This window comes from Zea mays, chromosome 10 (genome assembly GCF_902167145.1).
Source record: "Zea mays cultivar B73 chromosome 10, Zm-B73-REFERENCE-NAM-5.0, whole genome shotgun sequence".
Taxonomy (NCBI): domain Eukaryota; kingdom Viridiplantae; phylum Streptophyta; class Magnoliopsida; order Poales; family Poaceae; genus Zea; species Zea mays.
Window position 1 is genome coordinate 151,000,556 of NC_050105.1, and position 27,829 is coordinate 151,028,384.

At 44.9% G+C, this 27,829-nt stretch overlaps 1 protein-coding gene and 1 pseudogene across 1 annotated transcript; one reads left to right on the forward strand and one right to left on the reverse strand.

The window, feature by feature from the left end:
* Window positions 1-5,543: 5,543 nt before the first annotated feature.
* Window positions 5,544-6,412, reverse strand: LOC109942955 (pentatricopeptide repeat-containing protein At3g51320-like; annotated as a pseudogene).
* Window positions 6,413-8,378: 1,966 nt separating this feature from the next.
* On the forward strand, window positions 8,379-27,149 carry LOC103642974 (glutathionyl-hydroquinone reductase YqjG). Its single transcript, XM_020545543.1, has 9 exons — window positions 8,379-8,420; window positions 8,539-8,583; window positions 16,462-16,671; window positions 16,788-16,884; window positions 25,930-26,009; window positions 26,144-26,406; window positions 26,555-26,658; window positions 26,753-26,813; window positions 27,113-27,149. The coding sequence occupies exons 1-9, from the start codon at window positions 8,379-8,381 to the stop codon at window positions 27,147-27,149; spliced, it is 939 nt and encodes a 312-aa protein (XP_020401132.1).
* Window positions 27,150-27,829: the final 680 nt, after the last annotated feature.

The following is a 27,829-nucleotide window of genomic DNA, read 5'->3' on the forward strand; positions in this document are numbered from 1 at the left end:
CTTCTAGATATAACCGTTAAGAACAATCAAGCTCTAGTTTGATTCTCATAGAAGCATATATGGACTGATAGTAATATGGTCAAGCCAATTCACGATTCCTCATATCTTATTCTCTTTGGCTTGACCAATCCTCTAAATCACTTTGTCCTCTATTTTGATCATATGTATGTAGTGATTTCTAAGGTCTTGTCCATATATTCAAACCAATGTAGAGATCATATTATATCCATTTGCATTGTCTCATTGGTTATATAACCTCGTGTTGAACCTTTGTTCACTGATCATTATACACTATTCAAGTATGTTCATCATACTGAATTTCCTGTTCAACACTTAGCAAACTCGTTAGACCTTTAAATGTGTTGTTATCCAAATCACCAAAACTCACAAAAGGGATGAATGCACTTTCACTCCCGAAGAGAGACGGTCTCCTGGTTGTGGTCCAGCGGTTGTAGTGGTGCTGCCTCAGTCGCTGAAGCTTTCTTCGGCGCCATAGCGAAGGTCTATAGCTTCCGAAGGTGTTCACAAAAACTCGAAGTGGAAGTGGGTTCACCGGAGGTGGGCGCCAATGTTGGGGACTTGATCTCAAACGCTAAGAGTTAAGAACAAGGCAACATAGAAAATATTAAACATTAAGGTCCTTCGTCCTCTGAAACATTATGCCCCTTTGGAAAATAATGCTTTAGGACGAAGGTCATAAAGGACATACCTTCGTAAAATTAATAAATAATGCCGAAGGGTTCATATAAAGCATGAAATATAAACATTAACATAAAATCATTTCTATTTTATTCATGTGAAGAAATAGAAATGATTTTAAATTACACATGTACCTTCGGTCCTGAGAGAAGGTAAAGATTACAAGCGTGACGCAAAAAGCCAATGCCAAGTCAGCGTGAACAGTACGGGAGTACTGTTCATCTATTTATAGACGCGGGACGCAGCCCACGTGAAATTACATCCATGTCCATCACATTTGTTGAAGGTTTATGGAAATCTGTCGAGGCCCCCGAAGTCTTTTCATCTTTAAGTCGGTTCCCCCTTATGCCATCGCGCCGAAGCTTCCCTGCGCACAGCTTCGGCTGTTTTCGACCTTCGTCTGGTTCAGGCTTCGTCCTGGCCGTGCTCCATATCCATAATTCTGAATCCGAAAATACCTGTTCACATAATCCACTTGGAAAACATTGTCAGATCATGTTTTTGAGGACCTTCGGAGGACGAAGGCCCCCAACATAATCAATAAAGCGAGACAGCAAGGCCTTCTTCAGCTGCCCCTCACTGCGAACTGTGGTCAAGATTTCCCGATTGTTCAATATGCTGATGACACATTATTGATTTTGGAAGCTTGCCCCAGGCAACTTTTTTTCCTCAGAGCAGTTCTAAACTCCTTTGCTACCTCGACGGGGCTTAAAGTGAATTATAATAAATCAAGTATGTACCCAATCAATGTTTGCGCAGCATGGTTGGAGATTCTAGCCAGAACATTAAACTGTCATACAGGATCTATGCCTTTCACTTACCTTGGTGTCCCTCTAGGCCTGTCAAAACCTAGAATCTCCACTTTTTACCGCTTATTCAAAGGATTGAAAGGAGACTGCCCTGTACTTCTGCTATCCTCTCCTAGGCCGGAAGATTGGAGTTAGTTAACTCTGTTTTCTCTGCTCTCCCGACTTTCCTGATGTGCACTCTGAAAATTCTGTCGCCACAGTCAAAATGATTGATGCCTTCTGGAGACATTGTCTCTGGAGAGGAAACGATGTGAACTCAAACAGATCAGTTCTGGCTGCTTGGAGCATGATTACTCAGCCAAAGAGCAATGGGGGTCTTGGAGTGGTCAGATTGGAGACGCACAACAAGGCCTTGCTTTTGAAATTTGTGCACAAATTCTTCAATAATCATGACTTACCTTGGGTTAACCTTGTTTGGAATAACTACTACAGGACAGACAGACTTCCTGGTTGTTCAAATATTGGTTCCTTTTGGTGGAAAAGTCTGCTTAGTCTAGTCCAAGATTTCAAGGGATTGGCAGCCCCAACCATTGGCAATGGGAGAACTATTCTTTTCTGGGAAGATCTGTGGAACAAGGGCATCCCGGCTCAGCAGTACCCGGAATTATTTTCATTTGCCTGCAACAGCAAACTCACTATCAAAGAAGCTAAGCAAAAAGTTCATCTCTTTGAGATTTTTCAGCTTCCTCTGTCTGTACAAGCCTACGAACAGTATCTTGAATTAAATGAGGCTTGGGGACAAATCACGGTGACCAACTCAAAGGACACTTGGAAGCTCATTTGGGGATCTGAAATTTTCTCTACAAAAAAGACTTACAGGCATTTGATGGGTCAGACTCAAGTTCATCAGATTTACAGTTTGCTGTGGAAAAACAAATGTCAACCAAAACATAAAGTCTTTTTTTGGCTATGGCTAAAAAATAGGCTCAACACAAGGAATATGATAAAGAGGAAGAACATGACTCTTGAGTCTTACACCTGCGAGAACTGCATCTGGCAAAAGGAGAAAACCCTTTATCATCTCTTCCTCAGGTGCAACTTCACGAAGGCCTGCTGAAATTCAATCGGTTTAATTCCCCCTAGAATTGCTAGTCCAGAGGAGGCTGCGGCAAATCTAAAGCAACAACTCAATGTTCCATTCTCTATGGAGATTATTATTCTCATGACCTGGAGTATTTGGAAGTGCCGTAATGCTTGGCTTTTTCAGAACAAAGATCCAACGGTGTAGCAATGCAAGCATGAGTTTGCAAAAAAATTGCTCCTTGTCATTCATAGAGCTCGGGGTAGATTCGATTCTGCCATCCCGGCATGGCTTCAGCAATGGCAGTAGAAAAGCAATGGCAGTAGAAACTCTCTCTAACCTCCTGTAATTCGTCTACTTGTTTGTTCTAAACTTTGTTTTCTTTTTAATTTAAATAAAATTTTCAGTAAGGCCCCGCCTCCTGTTCTCTCAAAAACGTAGCTTCAATTAATTAGGTGCTGATCCTTTTTCATGATTGTTGTAGCAGGGATGATGAATACTGATCCGCCAATCAATTACAAATTTCTGATGATATAAAACGGCAATTTGCTAGCCGCTTGCTTTTGTACATGCAGTTAACAGCGCAACTAATGTCATCAACTGCTAAGGGTTGCATTGCATAGCTCACTGGTAGATCAAACATAGTTCCCAGTTCCCTTCACCATCGATGAGCTCCAGTTTCAAGGCATATCAAAGCGAGCAAATTCCATACATCATTCTTTTTTATTTGTCAAGGTTTAGTTCAAAAATGAACTAACGGACGACAAATATTTAAGAACGGAGGTCATAAAAACTTTATGACCCACAACAGTTGATCAACAGAGAGAAAGGGAAATAGAAAAGGCCGAAAGAGCATCGTGATTAGAATACATACTTGATGCACTCAATGAGGATACCAAACTCAGAAAAAGCAATGAGCCTGACACAAATAAGACAGTGACTTTCAAATATTTAACAGCATATATAAAATAAAAAAAAAGAACAGAATAGCGGTGGTTTGCCAGTAAATACTGATCATCACAAGCCTCTGTTGCTCTCCTAATGATAGAATATCTTCTCAGTTTGCTGCAGAATCCCACGATTCTCTTCCTAGAAGATACACCAGCCCGACATTCTCTGGAATTTTCTTGAGGTGATCATCCAGCAGGATAGAAGCACTAGATTTGTTACCTATGACTACAGTATCATCGCTCCTGTTGCCAGGACAAGCAACAAAATAATTTATTACTCCCTTTCAACTGGTATGCTCCTAGATAATCATGCAAGGTTCAGATATCAAGGTTTTTACTAACAAACAATAAGCAGCTATTTTAAAAATTAAGTAGGCCTACCAGCTTTATTTGCTTCCTCCCTTGAGAGAGGGTATATGATCTGATCCTGCTGAGTACCAACTAGTTACTACCAAGGCAGATAAATGGAGCTGAGGAACATGAAACATCACTTCTGAGGGCTTGGTAACTCTCCCAGAGAAGGTGGGTCATAGATATCCAAGCAACAAGATAACTCGTTCCACTAACATTGGGCACTTATTTTAAAAGGAATTTCAGTTAGGTCCCGTTTGTTTCCTTTCATTTTGAGAAATTGGAATCTTACTAATATAGTAGACTATTTTTTTATAATGTGACATTCCACCACTTTCTAAAGTTATTATATAGCATTATCTCAAATTCATGGGGTGAGAGATGAAAATTAATTTTATAGATTTACATGTTATTTTTCCGATATACAACTTATAGCACACTCTTCTACTTGCTTCTCTATAACATAAATATAGTATATAACTATCTCTCTTGTATGATTTATGATAATATATAAATATATTGCGTATATAAATATATGAACTTAATTGGTTTTATCTAAATTATAATTATTAAAATGGAATTCAATTTCAACGAAACAAACGGGGCCTTAATGAAAAGACGTAACGAAAGGCCATATCATCAGCTCAGTGAGAACATTACAAGCACAAATTTTCAACTGAAGCCAGTTATCAGTGTTTTCAATTATCAGTCTATAAATTCAAATATCTCTTTAAGCCGACCAGGGAGTTCACGGAACTTATGTAACTCAAGAATGCCGTCAAAAGCTATGAAACCTGTGACACCAGTGAAGCCAAGAACTGCAGAACAAGTGCCAGCTCTCCTGATGCATGAACCAAAGGAAAAACACATTTCAGGATGTTTATAGATGAAAAAAACAATATGTTTTTGGAAAAACGATAAGAGTTCTGAAGATTATAACACACTCACACCCCACGTCGCATTGTGATGAAGACCCACGTCGCATTGTGATGAAGATAAGGTGGTCAACTAGCGGTTTTACCATTTGAGTAACAAAACCAGTGAGGTCAATGGCCTACACAAGTGTTAATCTATGGTCTGCATCAGTACTTTACCCGACAGGCTGAATACTTGAAAACATATACTAGGGTAACTTGGCTACTGTCAAAACCCACAGTATTAACTTCGCACAAATATGCAATCTTATTCTCAAAGTGGGATCCCCAAGCACAAGACAGTGCAAGGCACAGACTCATTTAGGAAAAGCAGTGAAATATCAAAGCAAGTGGTGGGGAAGGGATAAACCAAGACAAGCCTTCCTCCCACAAATGCAGAGAGGCTCCTTCGAACCCGTAACCTAGTGACTCACCAGTTCTGCCCTTCCAAAAGCACTAAATATCATTTGACCAAAACTTTTACAGAAAATACTTGTATTCTTGTTGGAGAATATCCACAGTTAATAATAGAGGGCAACAACAGAAAGATTATCTTTGCTTTCCCAAGGCTTGTTATTCCTCCGTTCTTCCTGTCCATCTCAACCCTACCATAATGTCACCTTTTGCAACTACTGACTATTGATGCGAAGCATTTCTGCCACTACATAATCAGTGAGTGGTTCTCCACAAATGACACATCTGAAGATGCACTACTTCAGACCCAGCCTATCTTAACCTCCTGAAGCTGCCCGTCCGAAACCTGTGCAGCTCCAAAACAATCCCCAAGTGTGTATTAGAGTTATTTTAATCCAAAATCACTATACTCCTTTTCTTTGCAATCATGCTTAAGTGTTGACGCCAAGTCCATGATGGCATATATCTCCTGATTCTCAGGTTGCCTCTCCCTAATTTTGAATTCATCAACATGGCCTCTCATCTCTCTCTTTCATGATAGCCTTCACCCTGTAAACCTCTTCCCATCTCCCTACAGCAGCATACACATTGCAAAGCAGTGCATAGTGAACATTGTTGCTTGGTTCAAGCTCCATCAACCTGAGAGCTATCCGTTCCCCGAGTCTCCAGTCCCTCCGGAACCGACACAGCCCAAGCAATCTACCCAATGCTCCCATAAAGATTGCCATGCACCAGTAGTGCGCAAATGTTGGCTTGAGGTTGTACACGGTGCTCATCTGATTAAAATATGCCCTTCTGTCCTGCAACAGGCCTAAACGGGCACAGGCGCAGAGAACACCAATGAAGGTGACTCCATCTGGCTGCACATTCCCTGAAAAGGCAGCACAGGAGTTAAATACATGGATAAAGTTGAAAAATGCAAATGTAGCAATATGTTGCTTTCTGAATAACTAATCTTGGAAATCTGAACCCACCTGGTGTGATCATATGTTGGAACAGTTTGATCCCATCACCAGGCTCACCATACACACAGTGCCCTATGATCATCGCATTCCAGCATACCAGGTTCCACATTCTGAGCCGATCAAACAACTTCCTCGCAACCCCAGCCCTCCGACACTTGCCATACATATCAATCAATGCAGTCCATACCAACAAGTTATCATCCTCAAAATGGCGCAAGAACACACAGTGCACCTCCCTCCCAGGCCGCAGCCTCCCCAGTCTAGCACACGCTATGGCTGCCCCAACCATGATTGTCGTTTTTGAATGCATAGAGGGCATAACTTTAAAGGTCTGTTTGGTTCGCTGTTTAATTTGATATACTTTGTCTAACTTTTCTGCGTAAGGTTAGTTATTCAATTCGAACGACTAACCTTACACAAATTGTGGCACAATTAGCCACGAACCAAACAGTCCTTTAGTTTAAACTCTTGATCTTTGCCTTTGTAGCCAAAGGATCTCCAAGATTAGTTTCATTGTTTTATAGAAAATATCCGAAGACACAAAAACTAAACTGTTGGGAACTTGTTCTCAAATGCTATTAATTTAGAACAAGACAACACAGAAAATGTTAAATATTACAGTCCTTCGTCCTTCGAAGCATTATTTCCCTTGAAATATAATGATCTTTGGACGAAGGTTGTGAAGGGCATACCTTCATCGATGCAACATATAATGGTGAAGAAAGAATCATATAAAACATAAAAGATAATATAAACAGTCATATGTCATTTCTATTTTATCACTATGGGAAAATAGAAATGATAACAAATTACAAGTGTACCTTCAGCTTCAAAAGAAGGTAGAAATACAAGCGTAGCACAAAAGCAAAAATCCAGTCAGCCTGAACAGTACGGGAGCACTGTTCATCTATTTATAGGCACGGGACGCAGCCCATGTAAAATTACACCTATGTCCTTTACATTTGCTAATAACTCTATATTAATCCGTCGAGGTCTAAATAGCCTTTTCATCTTTAAGTCGGTTTTCTTTTCTGTTATCATGCCAAAGCTCTTCTGCGCATAGCTTCGGCTCTGCGCCATCCTTCGTACTCCTTTCGTTCTTCTTCACACTGTGGCTTTAACTCAAGTCCGAAGATACCTGTTCATGCATTATACTTCCAGAAATATTGTTAAATCATGTTTTTGAGGACCTTCGGAAGCCGAAGGTCCCCAACAGTAGCCCCTCGCAATATTAATTTGTTAGAATGATAAATTCAGATTGCGATATGGACGAAGGCCCTAAGCCGAAGGTCCAAAAAACACCTTCCCTTTGCTAGAATAGCAACAGTCACTGACAAGCGGGTCCTTCCAGTTTTCAACGCACTAGGCGTACAAATAAGAGCGCACCACGAGCTCATTTGGCACGTTTTCTTGCCATCTGCCCTTGCTTACTCAATTTCTAACTCTTGCGCACCAACATTTGCTTGACTTTTAAAAAAATTTTAAGCTTCGGCTTTGAGAGTACTTTTTCAGCGTTTCCGAAGATGTCTCAAGATAAAAAAGCTGTTGCTGAAACGAAGCTGAGCCTTTCTGAGGAGAAGAATCTTGGCTTTCTTGAATCAATAGCGAAAACAAATACATATAAGATTACAAGGGAGATTTTGGAAGGTTTATCTGAAGACACTGGTAATAGTGACAGTTATGATGTGGAAAGTGGTGGCGAAGACTCCGAAGATCGACCCTGGCGACCAAGTCATACAGTTTTCGGAAAATCAACTATTAAACAGAGTTATCTCGACAATATGAGGGGGAGGTATTTTCGAGATGTGTCTATTGTGAGGGCTGACAACGGAGACAAGACTTCTCCTACTCCCGAAGAGAATGAAGTCGTGATCTTTCGAAGCTTCTTCAAGGCTGGGCTTCGGTTCCCCCTAAGCAGTTTTGGGGTGGAAGTTCTGAAGACATACCAGGTTTACCTTCATCAAATTACGTCCGAAGCGACCATAAGAATGGGGATCTTCGTATGGGCTGTAAGGAGTCAAGGCTTGGAGCCAAATGAAAAAAGTTTCTGCAGTATGCACGAACTATTATATGAGACAAAACCCTAGGGTAAATAGCAGTATCATAACAATTTTGGCTGCTATAGCTTCGTTGCTCGCTCTGGGTCAAGCTGCCCCGTGCCAACCTTTCGGAAAAGATGGCCTGGATTTTGGATGAAAGAATGGTTCTACGTGAAAAATGATTTAAAGGCACGAGAGGATATTAAAGGGATTATCATGTGCCCTATCGGGCAACGCTTCGGCCTCCAGAAACCGAAGGTAGAAATTGACGAAGCGGCCGAAGAATGTCGCAAGGCCTTCGGCTTAGTCTACTCTTTCATCGGGACAAGAGACTTAGTTCAAGAGCACGTGGCCTACAAGATATGGCCATTGATAGCCAACTGGGAGATGCCAAAAGAATCTATCAGCAATCCCCATGAAGGTGGTTTGGTTCGACTAAAATATACCTTTAGGTTTAGAGACCAGTTTATCGAGCCAGACGATGACTGGCTGAAAAGCGTCGAAGCTACAAGTGATGATCTGCTTGGGCTGTACTCCAAAGCGGAAGACAATGCGCTATCTACGGCCTTCGGAGGCCGAAAAAGAAGAGACTAAATAGAGTTTTTGATGCTATTGGGTTCATGTACCCTGACTACCGCTACCCGACGCGGGGGCAAAAAAGGAAGAATGCAACTTCCAGGAAAGACGATGCTTCAGCTGCTCCAAGCGAGCCCGCACCGAAGAGCAAAAAGGTGAAAGTCCTTACTCACCGACCGCGCTTCATCGAACCGGCCATAGTGCCCGAATTTGGTGGTGAAACATCTTCGGCGACCGAAGCCAAAGAATCTGTGATTACACAGAAAATTGAAGAGCCGACTGCAATGCCGAAGGCGTCATCAGCCAAATCAGATGAGTCAAAGGCCACTAATATTGAAGAGATAACAATCGAGAAAACAAAGACATTAGAAGTTAAAAGCCCTTCGGCAGAGGTGACAATGCCAAAGGCACAAAAGGATCTTACAACGACTCCCAAGAGGAGGAGGATGGTGAACGTACTAGATGTGCTGGAAACAATAAAAACTTCAAGCTCTACTCCAAAGAAGACTGTCGAAGCTTTGAAACCACAAATTGAGGCAAAACTATCCGAAGCCGAAGCTGCTAAGAACCAAACCGAGACCGAAGCTGGGCCCTCAGAGCCTGCCAAGGAGAAATCCTTGGAAATGGAAGAAAAAACAAAAAAAAAGAGGCTGCAGAAAAAATTGTGTCTGAAAAAACTGTCATTCCTATTCCCGAAGCATCTTCCGAAGCTCTCGATTATATTATACGGCATGCTTCGGGAAAGAAGTTATCTGCAGAAGAGAAGCGAGAAGCCCAATGTTATGCCCAGAGACTGAAATATCCGAAAGGGGCATTGATATTCAACGGTAGCGGAGAAGAAGACTTCTTGTATTGTCTCCCGGACAACAAAGAGATTTCTGTCTGCCGGGAGATGAGCAGGAGCTTCGGATTCCCGACACTAGAAGAGGGGCTCTCGGTGCTATCAAAAGATGAACTGGCCGACAGCTTAGCATACAATAGCTTGAAGGTGAGAGGATTAGCTTCTTGTACTTAAAAACAAAATTTTCCATTTGCTTATACTTAATACCGCACTCCTTTTGTAGGGCCTTATTCTTAGCAACGCCCTCAGGGCGCAAAAAAGTGCCGAAGACGAAGGATGTGCTATAGCTTTGAGCAACCTTCGTTCCGAAGTAATTGAACTAAGGAACGAAGGTCTTGAAAAAGATAAAATATTAAACTCATTAGTGAATAAGATAAAAGAAGACGAGGCTACTTCCAAAGCCCAATCCGAAGCCCAGAAATGCGAAATTGAAGATCTTCGGAAACAGCTGGCCGAGGCGAATTTGAAATGCGCTATCGCCGAAGCTGACCGAGACGCCAGTAACTATTGGAAAAATTATTGGGAGAAGACTGTTGTAGAGCTTCGCTCTTCGAAAGAGAAATGTTATGAAAAATCTATAGAATGTGTAGATAAAATAAAAACTAGCTTCGCCAAAGTTGGCGCATACTCTAGCGAGGATAACTTCGTAAGAGGCGATCCTGAGGGCCCGATTGACTGGATCAGCAACGAGGCCGAAGCTTTTGAGGAAATTTTGAGCGGTCGCGGGGATGTCTGCGCCTTCTTAGGTGCCAGAGGGATTGCGACTGGTTTGGAGAAGTCCGGTTGCGAGCATGTGAAAGCCTTGGCCCAAGCCGAAGCTAGTTTGTCCATTGAAGATACCAAATACCCCTTGGCCGAAGCAAGTTTGGTTGGCGGAAAATTCTTCACTGACATCTGGGAGAATGGTGGCCGAGGGATGGCCCACGAGATAATAAAAAAGAGCGAGAAAGATTCTCACGATGCAAAAGAAGCAACAAAGGCAGCTGAAAAAGCTGCGGAACTCGAGAGGCGGATAGGTATTGTTTAATAACTTTTAACTTTATTTTCTAATTTTGTGACTTCGAACTTATTTACGTTTTCTACTGCAGCTGAACTATCTCCTTCCTCGGAGCTCTTCGAGCCAATGGTCGACCCAGAAGCAAAGAAAGAAGATGAGATCATTAAAATGGTCGAAGCTATTTTGGACGAAGTTGTTGCTCAACTGTTAAACGAAACTGCAGAAGCAGTTTTAAAAGAAGAATAACTGTTATTGTAAAAACATTTGGAATGTAATATTTGCTGAACAAAGTGTGTAACCTCTTGCAGTCTTGAATGTAATATATAAGCTATTTGTGACTTAATTCTTTATGATGCATGAAACTTTACGTACATACCATTTTTGAGCCTTCGGCAAAAAAACACCTTCCCTTCTTTTTATGCTTCGTGGAGAAAATCCATATTCCGTAAAAACATTAAGCTTCATGAGCAATAGATTTCTTTCCACATTAAAAATTGATGAAGCTGTACTTCTTCAAAACATTTTGTGCCTTGGCACAACTTCTTCGAAGCAATCTCCGAAGATCAATATTATATCCCCTTCTTGTGCCATTGATGCGATATGATGTATGATGTTATGTTATGCGAATGATGTGATGATGTTATGCTATGCAAATGATATTCGTGCCGAAAATACACACACATTCCCTCAGTGGCATACACAATCACTTTGTCGTTTATTTTTCGGCTTCACCGCTTATTTTTCGGTGTATCAGCGTTGACTTTTCGTTGTAAGTTCTGCATCCCCTTAGGGACGTCTTTTGAACTTCTTCGCCTTCTATTTCGGCAGTATTCGCGTTGACTTTTCGTGCTTCGCCTTATATTTCGGCGGAATCAGCGTTTATTTTTCGCTGTAAGCTCTGCATTCCCTTTGGAACGACTTTTGAGCAGAAAACTTACATTGCGCTCCCTTAGGAACGACTTTTTGTAGCTTCGGCAAGCTTACATTGCGTTCCGTAGAACGACTTTTTGTAGCTTCGGAGATGTTTTTTGTAGCCACAAGTTCTTTTAGGAACGAATTTTCATGCTTCATCAACTTTCGGGCTCCGTGAGTCTGTGAAGAAGGTATATTATATCATGACAATAACGAAGCTATTACAAGAATCTAAAAACAACAAAAGAAACTGTGCTTTCAATGATTGCCCTTTATTAAAAAGAAAATGATGGCGAATGCGAAAAACTGTTGCAGAGGTAGGATATCTTCTAGTAGATGTGCTTCGATTCTGGCACAGTGTTGTTGACTGTGCGAGCTTCGGACTCCTCTCTGAAGTCTCGTTGCTGGTGAGTGCGCTGGCTCTCTTCTGGCTGCTGGCCTTGTTGCATTGGTGGTGGAGGTGGAGGCTGTTACCAAGATGCCTGAGGTTGACTTACTGAAGCAACAAAAGCTGCAGGATGGTTACCCACATACTCTGGGATGTACGGTGAATGATACGAAGCAGTATGCATAACTTGCTTCGGCTGGTTCTGTTGGGCTACAGCTTCTGCTATCTCCTTCTGTTTCTGGATGGTGACATGGCACATCCTTGTAGTATGGCCCTTGTCCTCACCGCAGAATAGATAATAAATTTTCCTGGGCTGATCCCCAAACCTTCCACCGAAGCCCCTGGCGCCTCTGCCCCTTGGAGCTGAAGGCCGAGGATAGCTTTGTTGCTGTCCCGAAGCTTGGGAAGAATATTGCGGCCTCTGTTGCTGACTTCCTCTATTGTCATTCTGAGCAGAGTGGATCGACCTGACGTGCCTTGGGTGGATTCTCCCTCCGAAGCCCCTGGTCATTTCGGAGAACCTGTAAGCTTCCTCCCTTCTCTGACGAAAGTCATTGTCAGCGCGAATGTATTCATCCATCTTTTGGAGCAGCTTCTTCAGAGTCTGAGGGGGTTTCCTAGCGAAGTATTGGGCCGTAGGTTCTGGCCGAAGCCTTGGACACCGTTGGCGCCTGTGCCCTCAGACGCAAGAACCTTCGAACATACGCCTGAAGGTATTCTTCATGATCTTGGGTGCACTGGAACAAAGCTTGAGCGGTGACCGGCTTCATCTAAAACCCTTGGAAACTGGTGATCAGCATGTCCTTCAGCTTCTGCCATGATGTGATTGTTCCTGGCCGAAGAGAGGAGTACCAGGTTTGTGCAACATTCTTGACTGCCATGACGAAAGACTTCGCTATGACTGCAGTATTACCACCATACGAAGATATGGTCGCTTCGTAGCTCATCAGAAACTGCTTCGGATCTGAGTGTCCGTCATACATGGAGAGCTGGGGTGGCTTGTAAGACGGGGGCCAAGGTGTAGCCTGTAGTTCTGCTGACAGAGGAGAAGCATCATCAAAAGCAAAATTTCCATGATGGAAATCCTCATACCAGTCATCCTCGTTGAAGAAGCCCTCTTGATGAAGCTCTCTGTGCTGGGGCCTTCGGTTTTGCTCATCTTGAGCAAGATGACAAACTTCTTCAATGGCTTCGTCTATATGCCTTTGTAGGTCAGCTAGCCGAGCCATCTTTTCCTTCTTCCTTTGCACTTGCTGATGGAGCATCTCCATATTCCTGATCTCTTGGTCCAAGTCGTCCTCCTGGGGCGTTGGACTGGTGGCCTTCCTCTTCTGGCTTCGGGCCTCTCGAAGAGAAAGGGTGTCCTGGTTTGGGTCCAGTGGCTACAGAGCGGCAGCCCCTGTCGCTGAAGCTTTCTTTGGTGGCATGACGAAGGTCGATGCTTTCCGAAGGTGGTCGAAAAGGGTTCACCGGAGGTGGGCGCCAATGTTGGGAACTTGTTCTCAAATGCTATAAGTTTAGAACAAGACAACACAGGAAATGTTAAATATTACAGTCCTTCGTCTTTCGAAGCATTATTTCCCTTGGAATATAATGATCTTTGGACGAAGGTTGTGAAGGGCATACCTTCATCGATGCAACATATAATGGTGAAGAAAGAATCATATAAAACATAAAAGATAATATAAACAGTCATATGTCATTTCTATTTTATCACTATGGGAAAATAGAAATGATAACAAATTACAAGTGTACCTTCGGCTTAAAAGAAGGTAGAAATACAAGCATAGCGTAAAAGCAAAAATCCAGTCAGCCTGAACAGTACGGGAGCACTGTTTATCTATTTATAGGCACGGGACGCAGCCCATGTAAAATTACACCTATGTCCTTTACATTTGCTAATAACTCTATATTAATCCGTCGAGGTCTAAATAGCTTTTTCATCTTTAAGTCAGTTTCCTTTTCTGTTATCATCCCGAAGCTCTTCTGCGCATAGCTTCGGCTCTGCACCATCCTTCGTACTCCTTTCGTGCTTCTTCACACCGTGGCTTTAACTCAAGTCCGAAGATACCTGTTCATGCATTATACTTCCAAAAACATTGTTAAATCATGTTTTTGAAGACCTTCGGAAGTCGAAGGCCCCCAACATAAACGATAGCATTATTAATCATCTAGATATTTATTATGTTTGTGTTAGTATGAATTCCTTCCTTAGATGTCCATTATCTTGTAATTGCAATTTTCTAAAAAATCCTTTCTAAAAACCTCATCCGATATTTTCTTGTTTTTTACGGACTCCCAATGTTTAAAGAACAAATAGTGATATTTAACTAAAAATGTTTTATTATAATGATGACTTTGCTATGTTCTATATAGGATGTAGATAAAGACAACTTATTTTTTTTTACAAAAATGATAATAACTACTTTTTTTACAAAGATGTAGGCGGGCGGCGAGGCCGCGGAGCAAGCGGAGGCGGTGAGGAGGAGGCCGGCGGTGACGGGGTAGCCGAGGAGGAGACCTCAGCGGAGAAGGAAGGCGTGGGCGTAAAGGATAGAGGAGTGGGTGCGGAGGCCATGGCGGAGGAATCCGTGGAGATCGTCGAAGATGGTGCCGCCGACGGCGGCGGAATAAGGGAGGTGGAGCCGTGGAGGTGGCCACCATCAGTAGGGAGCACTGACCGGCGGCGCCATGGCCCATGAAGTTTAGGCGCCTCAGGATTTTGTCTAGCTGGCCAGTGGACCCAGGAAGCAGGCTGGGGTCTCACATCTGACCTCGTGATGGACGGATGCTAGACGAGGGATCTGCCACCGGTATAGATGTCCAATAAGCACGAGGCCCGCGAGCCCGGCACGAAGCCCGCTTTTTGGACCCGGTCTGAGCCCGGCACTGCCCGGTTATATGCGGGTCCGGGCCGGCCCGGCACGAATAAGCGGGCCGGGCTCGGACAAGAAATTAGGCACGATGGGCTAGCCCGGCACGGCCCGTTTAGCTCTAAGCCCGTTAAGCCCGCTTTTTTTACACTAAAACGTGTTTTCGGCCCGTATAGCCCGCTTTTCGGCCCGCTTTTTTCGTGCTAAACGGGCCCGTTTAGGCCCGTTGCGGGCCGGGCTCGGACAAGAAATTGAGCTCGCGTGCTTAGTCGGCCCGGCCCGGGTTTTTAATCGTGCCTGGCGGGCCGGGCTTCACCGGGCCCGGGCCGGACCGGGCCGAGCGGCCCGTTTGGACATCTCTAGCGACCGGCCACCGCGTTGAGTTAACCTTACCAAATCCCAATAACTTTTGAACTTCATTAAAAAAACGGACACACGTTATATTGCAAACAAATTTTATTTACTACTACCTCAGTCCAAAAATGATAATCATACTAGACCAGAGAAAATCGTATAAGATGGTGTTTAAATACACTAGAGCTAATAATTAGTAGCTAAAATTAATTGAGACATCTAAACACTTTAGCTATTAGCTATTTTTAGTAAATTAGTCAATAGTTAGATAGTTATTTGTTAGCTAGCTAATTACACTAATAATTTTTAGTCAACTAACTATTAATTTTAGTGCATTCAGACATCCCTAAAACATATTTTATTATTAGTTTTTCTTATAATATAAAGTCTACGTCTATAAATCAATATTGTCTTAGAGACGTTTTTAACATATATCTATTAATGTAAATTTCTTACAATTTAACTGTTTTTTTATCAAATTTTATAATGGTGACTTTGCTATGTTCTATATAGGATGTAGATAAAGACCACTTTTTTTACAAAAAATGATAATAACTACTTATTCCGTCTCGCAAAGAAGAACTTATTAAGATTTGAAGGCAATGCATATCTCTACTACTATTAAGAAGGTAAGGGGTAGGTTGCCTCACCTTGTTCTGCCTTGCGTCGATCTGAGCCGTTCGTTTCTACTCGGTCGATCTGTACCGTCCGTTCCACCGTTACCCCCACGCCCCGCCTTGGCAATTCCCCTCTGCCGCCATTAAAGCCACCCACCTCCCAATTCTCATCTCTCCCATCCTCCTCCGCTCGCCAGTCCGCCAAGAAAGCCGTGTGCCCGGCAGTCCTCATGCGTTGCCTCACGCTGCGCGGCTCCGCAGCCCTCCATCCGAGCAACGGCTCCTCCATCCGTGCCTCGACTCTTCCCTTCGGCCGCATCTCCACTGTCCACCGCCATGTCTCTGCTATCCTCTGCATCGTTCCTGAGGTTGCGTCGCACGCGACGGGCCCACACTTTGGCGCCGCGTCGACATGCGCAGCCACCTAGACCTTGACCGCATCGTCAACCTCTACAGGATGGCATAGGTTGCCATCCTCCGCGCCATGGGGAGAAGCGAGTCACCGCCTTCGCACGCAAGATCGACCTCGCACGGCGCTGGGATCCTCTCCCGAACCCTAGGCCACCCGAGTCCTCCGCAGGAGCAGCGGGGTCATGCGATCCGTGGCAAGGGACTTTTCTAGGCTCACGAGTCCATCGCCGTCGCTCTGCCCTCGTATCCCCTCCCACGACACCGAGATGTTGCCGTCATGGACTCTTGATTGACGCTTGCTCTGTTCATGGACTCATGCGCGCACGTCAGATGACTGCGCGGTCGGCGCTGGACGAGGTCACCGACACGGGCGCCTTCGACCGGTCGCCATCCACCTTCCGGAGCTCCGTTTCTAGGGACGGGCGGTTCCCCGCCGTGGCAGGGCGGTACCACCTCTACGTCTCGTACGCGTGCCCCTGGGCGTCCCGGTGCCTCGCCTTCCTCAAGCTTAAGGGCCTCGACCACGCCATCAGCGTCACGGTACGCCGGTAACCCTAGCCTCGCCCTCGCCATCGTGAGCTGGCAAGCCGGATCGGGGGTTCGCTCGGCAGTGGATTGATTCCAGTTCCCCGTGATGCGCTGCATCGGAACCGTAGGTCGTGAAGCCCATCTTTGAGCGGACCAAGGAGAGCGACGAGCATCTGGGCTGGGTGTTCCCCGCTGCCGCCGACAAGGAGCCCGGCGCCGAGCCCGACCCTCTGAGAGCACCTAGAGGGGGGGGGTGAATAGGTGATCCTGTAACACTTCAAAAACTTAAGCCACAAAACTTGGTTACTTGTTAGCACAGTAATATGCCAAGTGGCTAGAGAAGGATCTCAACACAACATAATAACCAAGAGATATCAATCACAGAGATGGCACAGTGGTTATCCCGTGGTTCGGCCAAGACCAACGCTTGCCTACTCCACGTTGTGGTGTCCCAACGGACGAGGGTTGCAATCAACCCCTCTCAAGCGGTCCAAAGACCAACTTGAATACCACGGTGTTGCTTTGCTTTTCTTAATCCCGTTTGCGAGGAATCTCCACAGCTTGGAGCCTCTCGCCCTTACAAAAGATGTTCACGAAGAATCACAGAGCAAGGGAGGGATTAGCAACTCACACACGACACAAAGATCACAGCGAATACGCACACACAAAACCCAGACTTGAGCTCAAGAGACTAGCACACTAGAACGGAGCTCAAATCACGAGAATGTCGAACAAGTGCGCAAGAATGAAGTGTGAGTGATCAAAGATGCTCAAAGGATGCTTGGTGTACTCCTCCATGCGCCTAGGGGTCCCTTTTATAGCCCCAAGGCAGCTAGGAGCCGTTGAGCACAAATCTGGAAGGCCATTCTTGCCTTCTGTCGTCGGGGGCACCGGACAGTCCGGTGCACACCGGACACTGTCCGGTGCCCGATTTCCTTCCTTAATTAGCGAAGCCGATCGTTGGCAGACTTGGAGCCGTTGGCGCACCGGACATGTCCGGTGCACACCGGACAGTCCGGTGCCATCTTCTAGCCGTTGGCTCGGCCACGTGCCCCGCGCAGATTGCGCGGCCGACCGTTGGCTCACCGGACAGTCCGGTGCACACCGGACAGTCCGGTGAATTTTAGCCGTACGTCGCCGGTGAATTCTCGAGAGCGGCCACTTCGCTCGAGCCAGCCTAGCGCACCGGACAATGTCCGGTGCACCACCGGACACTGTCCGGTGCATCACCGGACAGTCCGGTGCTCCCAGACTCAGCAGATTCTTGGCTGCTCGAGCCAAGACATTTTCAATTGGATTTTTCCTGTTTCCAGCACTTAGACACAATACATTAGTCCATAAAACAATGTACTAAGTCTGAGAAACATACCTTTATCCTTGATTTGTACTTTGTCCACCTTTTTTTCACTTAGGCACTTGTGTTGATCACTAAATCACCAAAACACTTAGAAATGGCCCAAGGGCACATTTCCCTTTCAATCTCCCCCTTTTTGGTGATTTATGCCAACACAACATAAAGCAAGTAGAACAAGTACAAAATCAAATCAAATAAGAACTCAAAATTGTTTTGATTCAATTTAGACATATATGGATCACTCTATACCACCACTTGGTTTGTTTTTGTAAATCCAACTCAAATTTCTATCTCTAAGTCAAACACACATGTTAAGACATAAAGAGAGTCATTCCAAGAGAAATTGATTCAAGATTTCAAAAACTCCCCTTTTCCCATAATCAATACTTCTCCCCACAAGAAGCCAACTCTTGACAAGAGAGACAACAAAAGAGTTTTGACAAACCCCCTTTTTCCCATAATCAATACTTCTCCCCACAAGAAGCCAACTCTTGACAAGAGAGACAACAAAAGAGTTTTGACAAACCAAAAACTCTATTCTACTATTTTCAAAATCTCTATTTTCAAAATCTCTTAAGTGGTAGCTGATCCATTTATCGCTTTGGCCTTTATTTTCTCCCCCTTTGGCATCAAGCACCAAAACGGGATCAATCTTGGCCCTTTAACCCCATTGCCTCACCAAAATCTTCAACTAAGATCAAATAGGCAATAAGAGTATAAAGAGGAACTTGGAAAAGTTACTCTTTTCATCGGAGTGCAGTGGAAGTCTTGCATGGTCCAAGTCCATCATTTTCCCTTTCAATTTTCCTTGGAGACTAAAACAACCAAACTCAAGTACATGGTTAGTCTCAAAGGGTCAAGTTGTAGCATAGCTCCCCCTAAATATGTGCATCACTTGCAAACAGGACTTGTGAGGTCCAGGGAGTGTTTGTACAACTTGAGCACCACAATAAGCAACAAAATGCAGAATGAACATGATCAAAAGCATAAACACATGTATGCTACATTTCAATCCAAGTTCCGCGAATCTAAGATATTGAGCTCACTTCGCAGCCTGCAAAAGGTCTTCTCATCTAGAGGCTTGGTAAAGATATCGGCTAGCTGGTTCTCGGTGCTAACATGAAACACTTCGATATCCCCCTTTTGTTGGTGGTCTCTCAAAAAGAGATGCCGGATGTCAATGTGCTTTGTGCGGCTGTGCTCAACAGGATTTTCCGCTATTCGGATAGCACTCTCATTATCACATAGGAGTGGGACTTTGCTCAGATTGTAGCCAAAGTCCCTGAGGGTTTGCCTCATCCAAAGTAGTTGCGCGCAACACTGTCCTGCGGCAACGTACTCGGCCTCAGCGGTGGATAGGGCAACGGAGGTTTGTTTCTTAGAGTTCCAAGACACCAGGGACCTTCCTAAGAATTGGCACGTCCCTGATGTACTCTTCCTATCGACCTTACATCCAGCATAGTCGGAATCTGAGTACCCAATCAAGTCAAAGTTAGACCCCTTTGGATACCAGATCCCGAAGCAAGGCGTAGCGACTAAATATCGAATAATTCGCTTCACAGCCACTAAGTGACACTCCTTCGGATCGGATTGAAATCTAGCACACATGCATACGCTAAGCATAATATCCGGTCTACTAGCACATAAATAAAGCAAAGAACCTATCATGGACCGGTATGCTTTTTGATCAACGGACTTACCTCCTTTGTTGAGGTCGGTGTGTCCGTCGGTTCCCATCGGCGTCTTTGCGGGCTTGGCGTCTTTCATCCCAAACCTTGTTAGCAATTCTTGTGTGTACTTCATTTGGGAGATGAAGGTGCCGTCCTTGAGTTGCTTCACTTGGAACCCAATGAAGTAGGTCAACTCGCCCATCATTGACATCTCGAATTTCTGCGTCATCACCCTGCTAAACTCTTCACAAGACTTTTGGTTAGTAGAACCAAATATTATGTCGTCGACATAAATTTGGCATACAAAAAGATCACCATCGCAAGTCTTAGTAAAAAGAGTTGGATCGGCTTTCCCAACCTTGAAAGCATTAGCAATTAAAAAGTCTCTAAGGCATTCATACCATGCTCTTGGGGCTTGCTTAAGTCCATAGAGCGCCTTAGAGAGCTTACACACGTGGTCGGGGTACCGTTCATCCTCGAAGCCAGGGGGTTGCTCCACGTACACCTCCTCCTTGATCGGCCCGTTGAGGAAAGCGCTCTTCACATCCATTTGGTACAACCTGAAAGAATGGTGAGCGGCATATGCTAGCAAGATTCGAATTGACTCTAGCCTAGCCACAGGAGCAAAAGTCTCCTCAAAGTCCAAACCTGCGACTTGGGCATAACCTTTTGCCACAAGTCGAGCCTTGTTCCTTGTCACCACCCCGTGCTCGTCCTGTTTGTTGCGGAACACCCACTTGGTTCCCACAACATTTTGCTTGGGACGAGGCACCAGTGTCCAAACTTCATTGCGCTTGAAGTTGTTGAGTTCCTCCTGCATGGCCAACACCCAGTCCGGATCTAGCAAGGCCTCTTCTACCCTGAAAGGCTCAATAGAAGAGACAAAAGAGTAATGCTCACAAAAATTAACCAATCTTGAACGAGTAGTTACTCCCTTGCTAATATCACCCAATATCTGGTCGACGAGATGATCCCTTTGAATTGTCGCTCGAACTTGGGTTGGAGGTGCCTGAGGTGCTTCTTCCTCTTCAATTTGAACATCCTGTGCTCCCCCTTGATCATGCGCCTCCACTTGAGGTACCTGTTCATCATCTTGGGTTGGGGGATGCACCATAGTTGAGGAAGACGGTTGATCTTGCTCCAGTTGTTCCTGAGGCCGTACATCTCCAATCGCCATGGTGCGTATCGCGGCCGTTGGAACGTCTTCTTCATCTACATCATCAAGATCAACAACTTGCTCTCTTGGAGAGCCATTAGTCTCATCAAATACAACGTCGCTAGAGACTTCAACCAATCCCGATGTTTTGTTGAAGACCCTATACGCCTTTGTATTTGAATCATAACCTAATAAAAACCTTCTACGGCTTTGGGAGCAAATTTGGAATTCCTACCCTTCTTCACTAGAATGTAGCATTTACTCCCAAATACACGAAAGTACGATACATTGGGTTTGTTACCAGTCAGCAGCTCATAAGACGTCTTCTTGAGGAGGCGGTGAAGGTAGACCCTGTTGATGGCGTGGCAAGCTGTGTTCACGGCTTCCGACCAAAAGCACTCGGGGGTCTTGAATTCTCCAAACATAGTCCTCGCCATATCTATGAGCGTCCTGTTCTTCCTCTCTACCACACCATTTTGCTGAGGTGTGTAGGGTGCGGAGAACTCGTGCTTGATCCCCTCCTCCTCAAGAAACTCCTCCACTTGAAGATTCTTGAATTCGGACCCGTTGTCGCTCCTTATCTTCTTCACCTTGAGCTCAAACTCATTTTGAGCTCTCCTGAGGAAGCGCTTGAGGGTCCCTTGGGTTTCAGACTTGTCCTGCAAAAAGAACACCCAAGTGAAGCGGGAAAAGTCATCAACGATAACTAGACCATACTTACTTCCTCCTATGCTCAGATAGGCGACGGGTCCGAAGAGGTCCATATGTAACAGCTCCAGGGGTCTTGATGTTGTCATCACATTTTTGGTGTGATGAGAGCCTCCCACCTGTTTCCCTGCTAGACAAGCTGCACAAGGTCTATCTTTTTCGAAATGAACATTGGTTAGACCTATCACGTGTTCTCCCTTTAGAAGCTTGTGGAGGTTCTTCATCCCCACATGTGCTAAGCGGCGATGCCACAGCCAGCCCATGCAAGTCTTAGCCATTAAGCATGCATCTAGACCGGCCTCTTCTTTTGCAAAATCAACTAAGTAAAGTTTGCCGTCTAGTACACCCTTAAAAGCTAGTGAACCATCACATCTTCTAAAGACAGACACATCTACATTTGTAAACAAACAGTTATATCCCATATTGCATAATTGACTAACAGATAGCAAATTATACCCAAGACTCTCCACTAGAAACACATTAGAGATAGAATGCTCATTGGAGATCGCAATTTTACCTAGCCCTTTTACCTTGCCTTGATTCCCATCACCGAATATTATTGAATCTTGGGAATCTGTGTTTTTGACGTAGGAGGTGAACATCTTCTTCTCCCCCGTCATATGGTTTGTGCATCCGCTGTCAATAATCCAGCTTGAACCCCCGGATGCATAAACCTGCAAGGCAAATTTAGGCTTGGGTCTTAGGTACCCAACTCATGTTGGGTCCTGCAAGGTTAGCACAAATATCCTTAGGGACCCAAATGCAAGTTTTGTCTCCCTTGCATCTTGCCCCTAATTTTCTCGCAACTATCTTCCTATCCTTTCTACAAATAGCAAAAGAAGCATGCAAAGCATGATATATTGTAGAAGGTTCATTAACTTTCCTAGGAACATTAACGACATTTCTCCTAGGCACATTATGAATAATATTTCCCCTACCAACATTTCTATCATGCACATAAGAAGAACTAGAAGCAAACATGGCATGAGAATCAAGGGCATTATATACATTACAACTCCTATAAGCATTTCTAGGTTGTCTTCTATCATAGTACATAAAAGCATGGTTCTTTTGCACACTACTAGCCATAGGGGCCTTCCCTTTCTCCTTGGTGAAGATGGGAGCCTTATGGCTTGTCAAGTTCTTGGCTTCCCTCTTGTAGCCAAGACCATCCTTAATTGAGGGGTGTCTACCAATTGTGTAGGCATCCCTTGCAAATTTTAGCTTGTCAAATTCATTCTTGCTAGTCTTAAGTTGGGCATTAAGACTAGCTAATTCATCATTTAATTTGGAAATTGAAACTAAATGATCACTACAAGCATCAATGTCAAAATCTTTACACCTATTACAAGTTTCAACAATTTCTACACAAGAATTAGATTTACTAGCTACTTCTAGTCTAGCATTTAAATCATCATTAAAACTTTTTAACTTAGCAATAGTTTCATGACAAGAAGATAGTTCACTAGAGAGCATTTCATTCCTCTTAATTTCTAGAGCAAGAGATTTCTGAGCTTCTACAAATTTATCATGTTCTTCATACAACAAATCCTCTTGCTTTTCTAAAAGTATATTTCTATCATTCAAGGCATCAATCAATTCATTAATTTTGTCTACCTTGGTTCTATCTAATCCCTTGAATAAGCATGAGTAATCTATCTCATCATCATCACTAGACTCATCCTCACTTGAAGAAGCATAAGTACTAGTATTATGAGTGCTTACTTTCTTCTCCCTTGCCATGAGGCAAGTGTGACGCTCGTTGGGGAAGAGGGATGACTTGTTGAAGGCGGTGGCGGCGAGTCCTTCATTGTCGGAGTCGGACGAAGAGCAGTCCGAATCCCACTCCTTGCCAAGATGAGCCTCGCCCTTTGCCTTCTTATAGTTCTTCTTTTTCTCCCTCTTATTCCCTTGATCCTGATCACTATCATTGTCGGGACAGTTAGCAATAAAATGACCAAGCTTACCGCATTTGAAGCATGAGCGCTTCCCCTTGGCTTTGGTCTTGCTTGGCTGTCCCTTGCGACCTTTAAGCACCGTCTTGAATCTTTTGATGATGAGAGCCATCTCTTCATCATTAAGTCCGGCCGCCTCAATCTGTGCCACCTTGCTAGGTAGCGCCTCCTTGCTTCGTGTTGCCTTGAGAGCAAGGGGTTGCGGCTCGTTGATCGGACCATTCAAGGCGTCATCCACGTATCTCGCCTCCTTGATCATCATTCGCCCGCTGACAAATTTCCCAAGAACTTCTTCGGGCGACATCTTGGTGTACCTGGGATTTTCACGTATATTGTTCACCAAATGAGGATCAAGAACGGTAAATGACCTTAGCATTAGGCGGACGACGTCGTGGTCCGTCCATCGCGTGCTCCTGTAGCTCCTTATTTTGTTGGTAAGGGTCTTGAGCCGGTTGTATGTTTGTGTCGGCTCCTCGCCCCTTATCATCGCGAACCGTCCAAGCTCGCCCTCCACCAACTCCATTTTGGTGAGCAAGGTGACGTCGTTTCCCTCATGAGAGATCTTGAGGGTGTCCCAGATCTGCTTGGCATTGTCCAAGCCGCTCACCTTGTGATACTCGTCCCTGCACAAAGAGGCTAGCAACACAGTAGTAGCTTGTGCATTTTTATGAATCTGTTCATTAATAAACACAGGGCTATCCGAGCTATCAAATTTCATTCCACTTTCCACAATCTCCCAAATGCTTGGATGGAGAGAAAACAGGTGAGTACGCATTTTGTGGCTCCAAAATCCGTAATCCTCTCCATCAAAGTGAGGGGGCTTGCCAAGTGGAATGGGAAGCAATTGAGCATTTGAGCTATGCGGGATGCGCGAATAATCGAAAGAAAAGTTTGAGTTAACCGTCTTTCGTCTATCGTAGTCGTCGTCGTCCTTTTGGGAGGAGGAAGATTCGTCGCTGTCGTAGTAGATAATTTCCTTGATGCGCCTTGTCTTCTTCTTCCTCCCGTCTTTTCTTTTGTGGCCCGAGCCTGAGTCGGTGGGCCTATCATCATTGGGCTCGTTGACGAAGGTCTCCTTCTCCTTGTCGTTGATCACCATCCCCTTGCCCTTAGGATCCATCTCTTCGGGCGGTTAGTCCCTTTCTTGAAGAGAATGGCTCTGATACCAATTGAGAGCACCTAGAGGGGGGGGTGAATAGGTGATCCTGTAACACTTCAAAAACTTAAGCCACAAAACTTGGTTACTTGTTAGCACAGTAATATGCCAAGTGGCTAGAGAAGGATCTCAACACAACACAATAACCAAGAGATATCAATCACAGAGATGGCACAGTGGTTATCCCGTGGTTCGGCCAAGACCAACGCTTGCCTACTCCACGTTGTGGTGTCCCAACGGACGAGGGTTGCAATCAACCCCTCTCAAGCGGTCCAAAGACCAACTTGAATACCACGGTGTTGCTTTGCTTTTCTTAATCCCGTTTGCGAGGAATCTCCACAGCTTGGAGCCTCTCGCCCTTACAAAAGATGTTCACGAAGAATCACAGAGCAAGGGAGGGATTAGCAACTCACACACGACACAAAGATCACAGCGAATACGCACACACAAAACCCGGACTTGAGCTCAAGAGACTAGCACACTAGAACGGAGCTCAAATCACTAGAATGTCGAACAAGTGCGCAAGAATGAAGTGTGAGTGATCAAAGATGCTCAAAGGATGCTTGGTGTACTCCTCCATGCGCCTAGGGGTCCCTTTTATAGCCCCAAGGCAGCTAGGAGCCGTTGAGCACAAATCTGGAAGGCCATTCTTGCCTTCTGTCGTCGGGGGCACCGGACAGTCCGGTGCACACCGGACACTGTCCGGTGCCCGATTTCCTTCCTTAATTAGCGAAGCCGACCGTTGGCAGACTTGGAGCCGTTGGCGCACCGGACATGTCCGGTGCACACCGGACAGTCCGGTGCCATCTTCTAGCCGTTGGCTCGGCCACGTGTCCCGCGCAGATTGCGCGGCCGACCGTTGGCCCGGCCGACCGTTGGCTCACCGGACAGTCCGGTGCACACCGGACAGTCCGGTGCACACCGGACAGTCCGGTGAATTTTAGCCGTACGTCGCCGGTGAATTCTCGAGAGCGGCCACTTCGCTCGAGCCAGCCTGGCACACCGGACACTGTCCGGTGCATCACCGGACAGTCCGGTGCTCCCAGACTCAGCAGATTCTTGGCTGCTCGAGCCAAGACATTTTCAATTGGATTTTTCCTGTTTCCAGCACTTAGACACAATACATTAGTCCATAAAACAATGTACTAAGTCTGAGAAACATACCTTTATCCTTGATTTGTACTTTGTCCACCTTTTTCAACTTAGGCACTTGTGTTGATCACTAAATCACCAAAACACTTAGAAATGGCCCAAGGGCACATTTCCCTTTCACCCTCTCAACGGTGCCCGGAGCGTGAGGGAGCTCTACGAGATCGCTAGCTCCAACTACGCCGGGAAGCCAACCGTCCCCGTGAGCCTCCAATCCCATCACTCCAAATCCACCAAACAAGCAGCGGATCTGATTCCCCCCTCCTCCTTTCCAGCACGCAAAAGTGCAGAACAGCTCAACAGCCGAGATGATTCCAGTGTTCCATTGCGTTTTAGGTGCTGTGGGACAAGCAGCTAAAGACGGTGGTGAACAACGAGAGCTCCGAGATCATCCGGATGCTCAACGCTGAGTTCAACGGCATCGCCAGGAACCCCGGGCTGGACCTCTACCCGGCCCACCTCCAGGCCTCCATCGACGAGGCCAACGAGCTGGTCTACGACGCCATCAACAACGACGTCTACAAGTGCGGCTTCGCCAAGAAGAAGGACGGCTGCGTGCTCGTGCCGGATTTGGGGTTGCTCACCAACATACATGACAGGTGGGTGCTTTAACTTTTTCAATCGCCTTAATAGTAGATTATTATGTTTTTTTATTATGATTTGGTATCTTCTCCGTGTCTATGAACAAGAAAGATTATGTTCCCCTGAATATAGATCGTTGAGAGTTTATTGTTCCTAGCAATGCAGGGCGCGTGAACTCTTCTACTACCTCAAGGGTGGACAGGTGGACTATGGCGAGGAGCACATCAAGGCTTGCGACCACAACAGGTTTGGGAGAATATATCACACAGGTAGAAGATTCCAAAGAACACAAATACATGGCCATGGCCTTTCAGAAATTTATTTATCCATTAGTTCTTACATGGCTGTTCTAATTTGGTGCAGGGCACTATCCTGTCTGTTACGAGCACAACCCAGTGCATTTTGTGGGGCACTCTGCTGGCACGTAGGTTGTGAGGGTGCTGCAACAGATGCTTGCCGACAAGGTACACAAACAAGAGATTTTTCGGTTTTACTCACAAGTGATAGCTGTTTATTGCTACTGGTGGAATTAGTCATGCCTATCATGTGCTTTCAGAGGGATGGTTCATGTGAGCTGGAGTACAGGATTAGAGCACCCAAATTAGGATGACTTTAAGTCATTTTCTGTTAACTTGGGCCTTTGCTAACACACTTTTGTAGGGATAGTCCAAGAATCTATTTTTAGCAATGTTATTAAGTCGTATGACTAATCACGATTTGCAGGTTGATCGCTGCCATGGCAATCAACTATGCACTATGATTAGTCGGGTTGGTCGGTCTCATGGTCACTAGAATCGATTTAGATGATTTGATAACATTGGTTTTTACTCACGATTAGCTAGGCTGATCGCTGCCATGGCGATCAGCTATGAACTATGATTAGTCATGATTAATTGTGATTAGTCATGATTAATTGTGATTAGTCATGATTAGTCTTGGACTGACTGATGTCATCAGTGACTAGGAATGATTAGACGATTCGATAACATTGGTTGTTAGTATGGCCAAAGTTCATTCTTAGTTTAACCTTCCCCTCACTTTATGTGAATTTGACGTGCGCTTTTGTCACTGAATTAAGCTTCTGTTTTTTTGCATGACACTCTATGGGCGCATGTGGCATGCTGGTCTTTCTTGTTGCATGTTGACCTACAGCTTGCTGGCATGCTGTAGTGTTACGAAACATGTGAATTTTAGCACTGTGGATATACTATATATAATTCTAACACATATTGTGATACTGATCTCAGGCTTTCCCTGGTCATGATACTTCTGAAGATTGTGGTTGTTGTTATGGACGGTGGAAATGGTTGGTTCTGATGGTTTTGGTCTTTTGCGGATTGTTATTGTTTTTTTACGAGGGGCAGCGCGATCCTTTTCAATCTCGCATGCTGTATCGCAATATGTTTTCATTTTTAATGTTGTCCATCAACTATTCTTATA

What these genes read in the sequence shown, in the direction of transcription:
- LOC103642974 (XM_020545543.1), top strand. Translation starts at nt 8,379, where the DNA reads ATGTGCCCTATCGGGCAACGCTTCGGCCTCCAGAAACCGAAG. An exon ending in TATCAGCAATCCCCATGAAG is followed by an intron (nt 8,584 to 16,461) that starts GTGGTTTGGTTC and finishes CGCGCACGTCAG; the next exon opens with ATGACTGCGCGGTCGGCGCT. An exon ending in GGAGCCCGGCGCCGAGCCCG is followed by an intron (nt 16,885 to 25,929) that starts ACCCTCTGAGAG and finishes CATTTCCCTTTC; the next exon opens with ACCCTCTCAACGGTGCCCGG.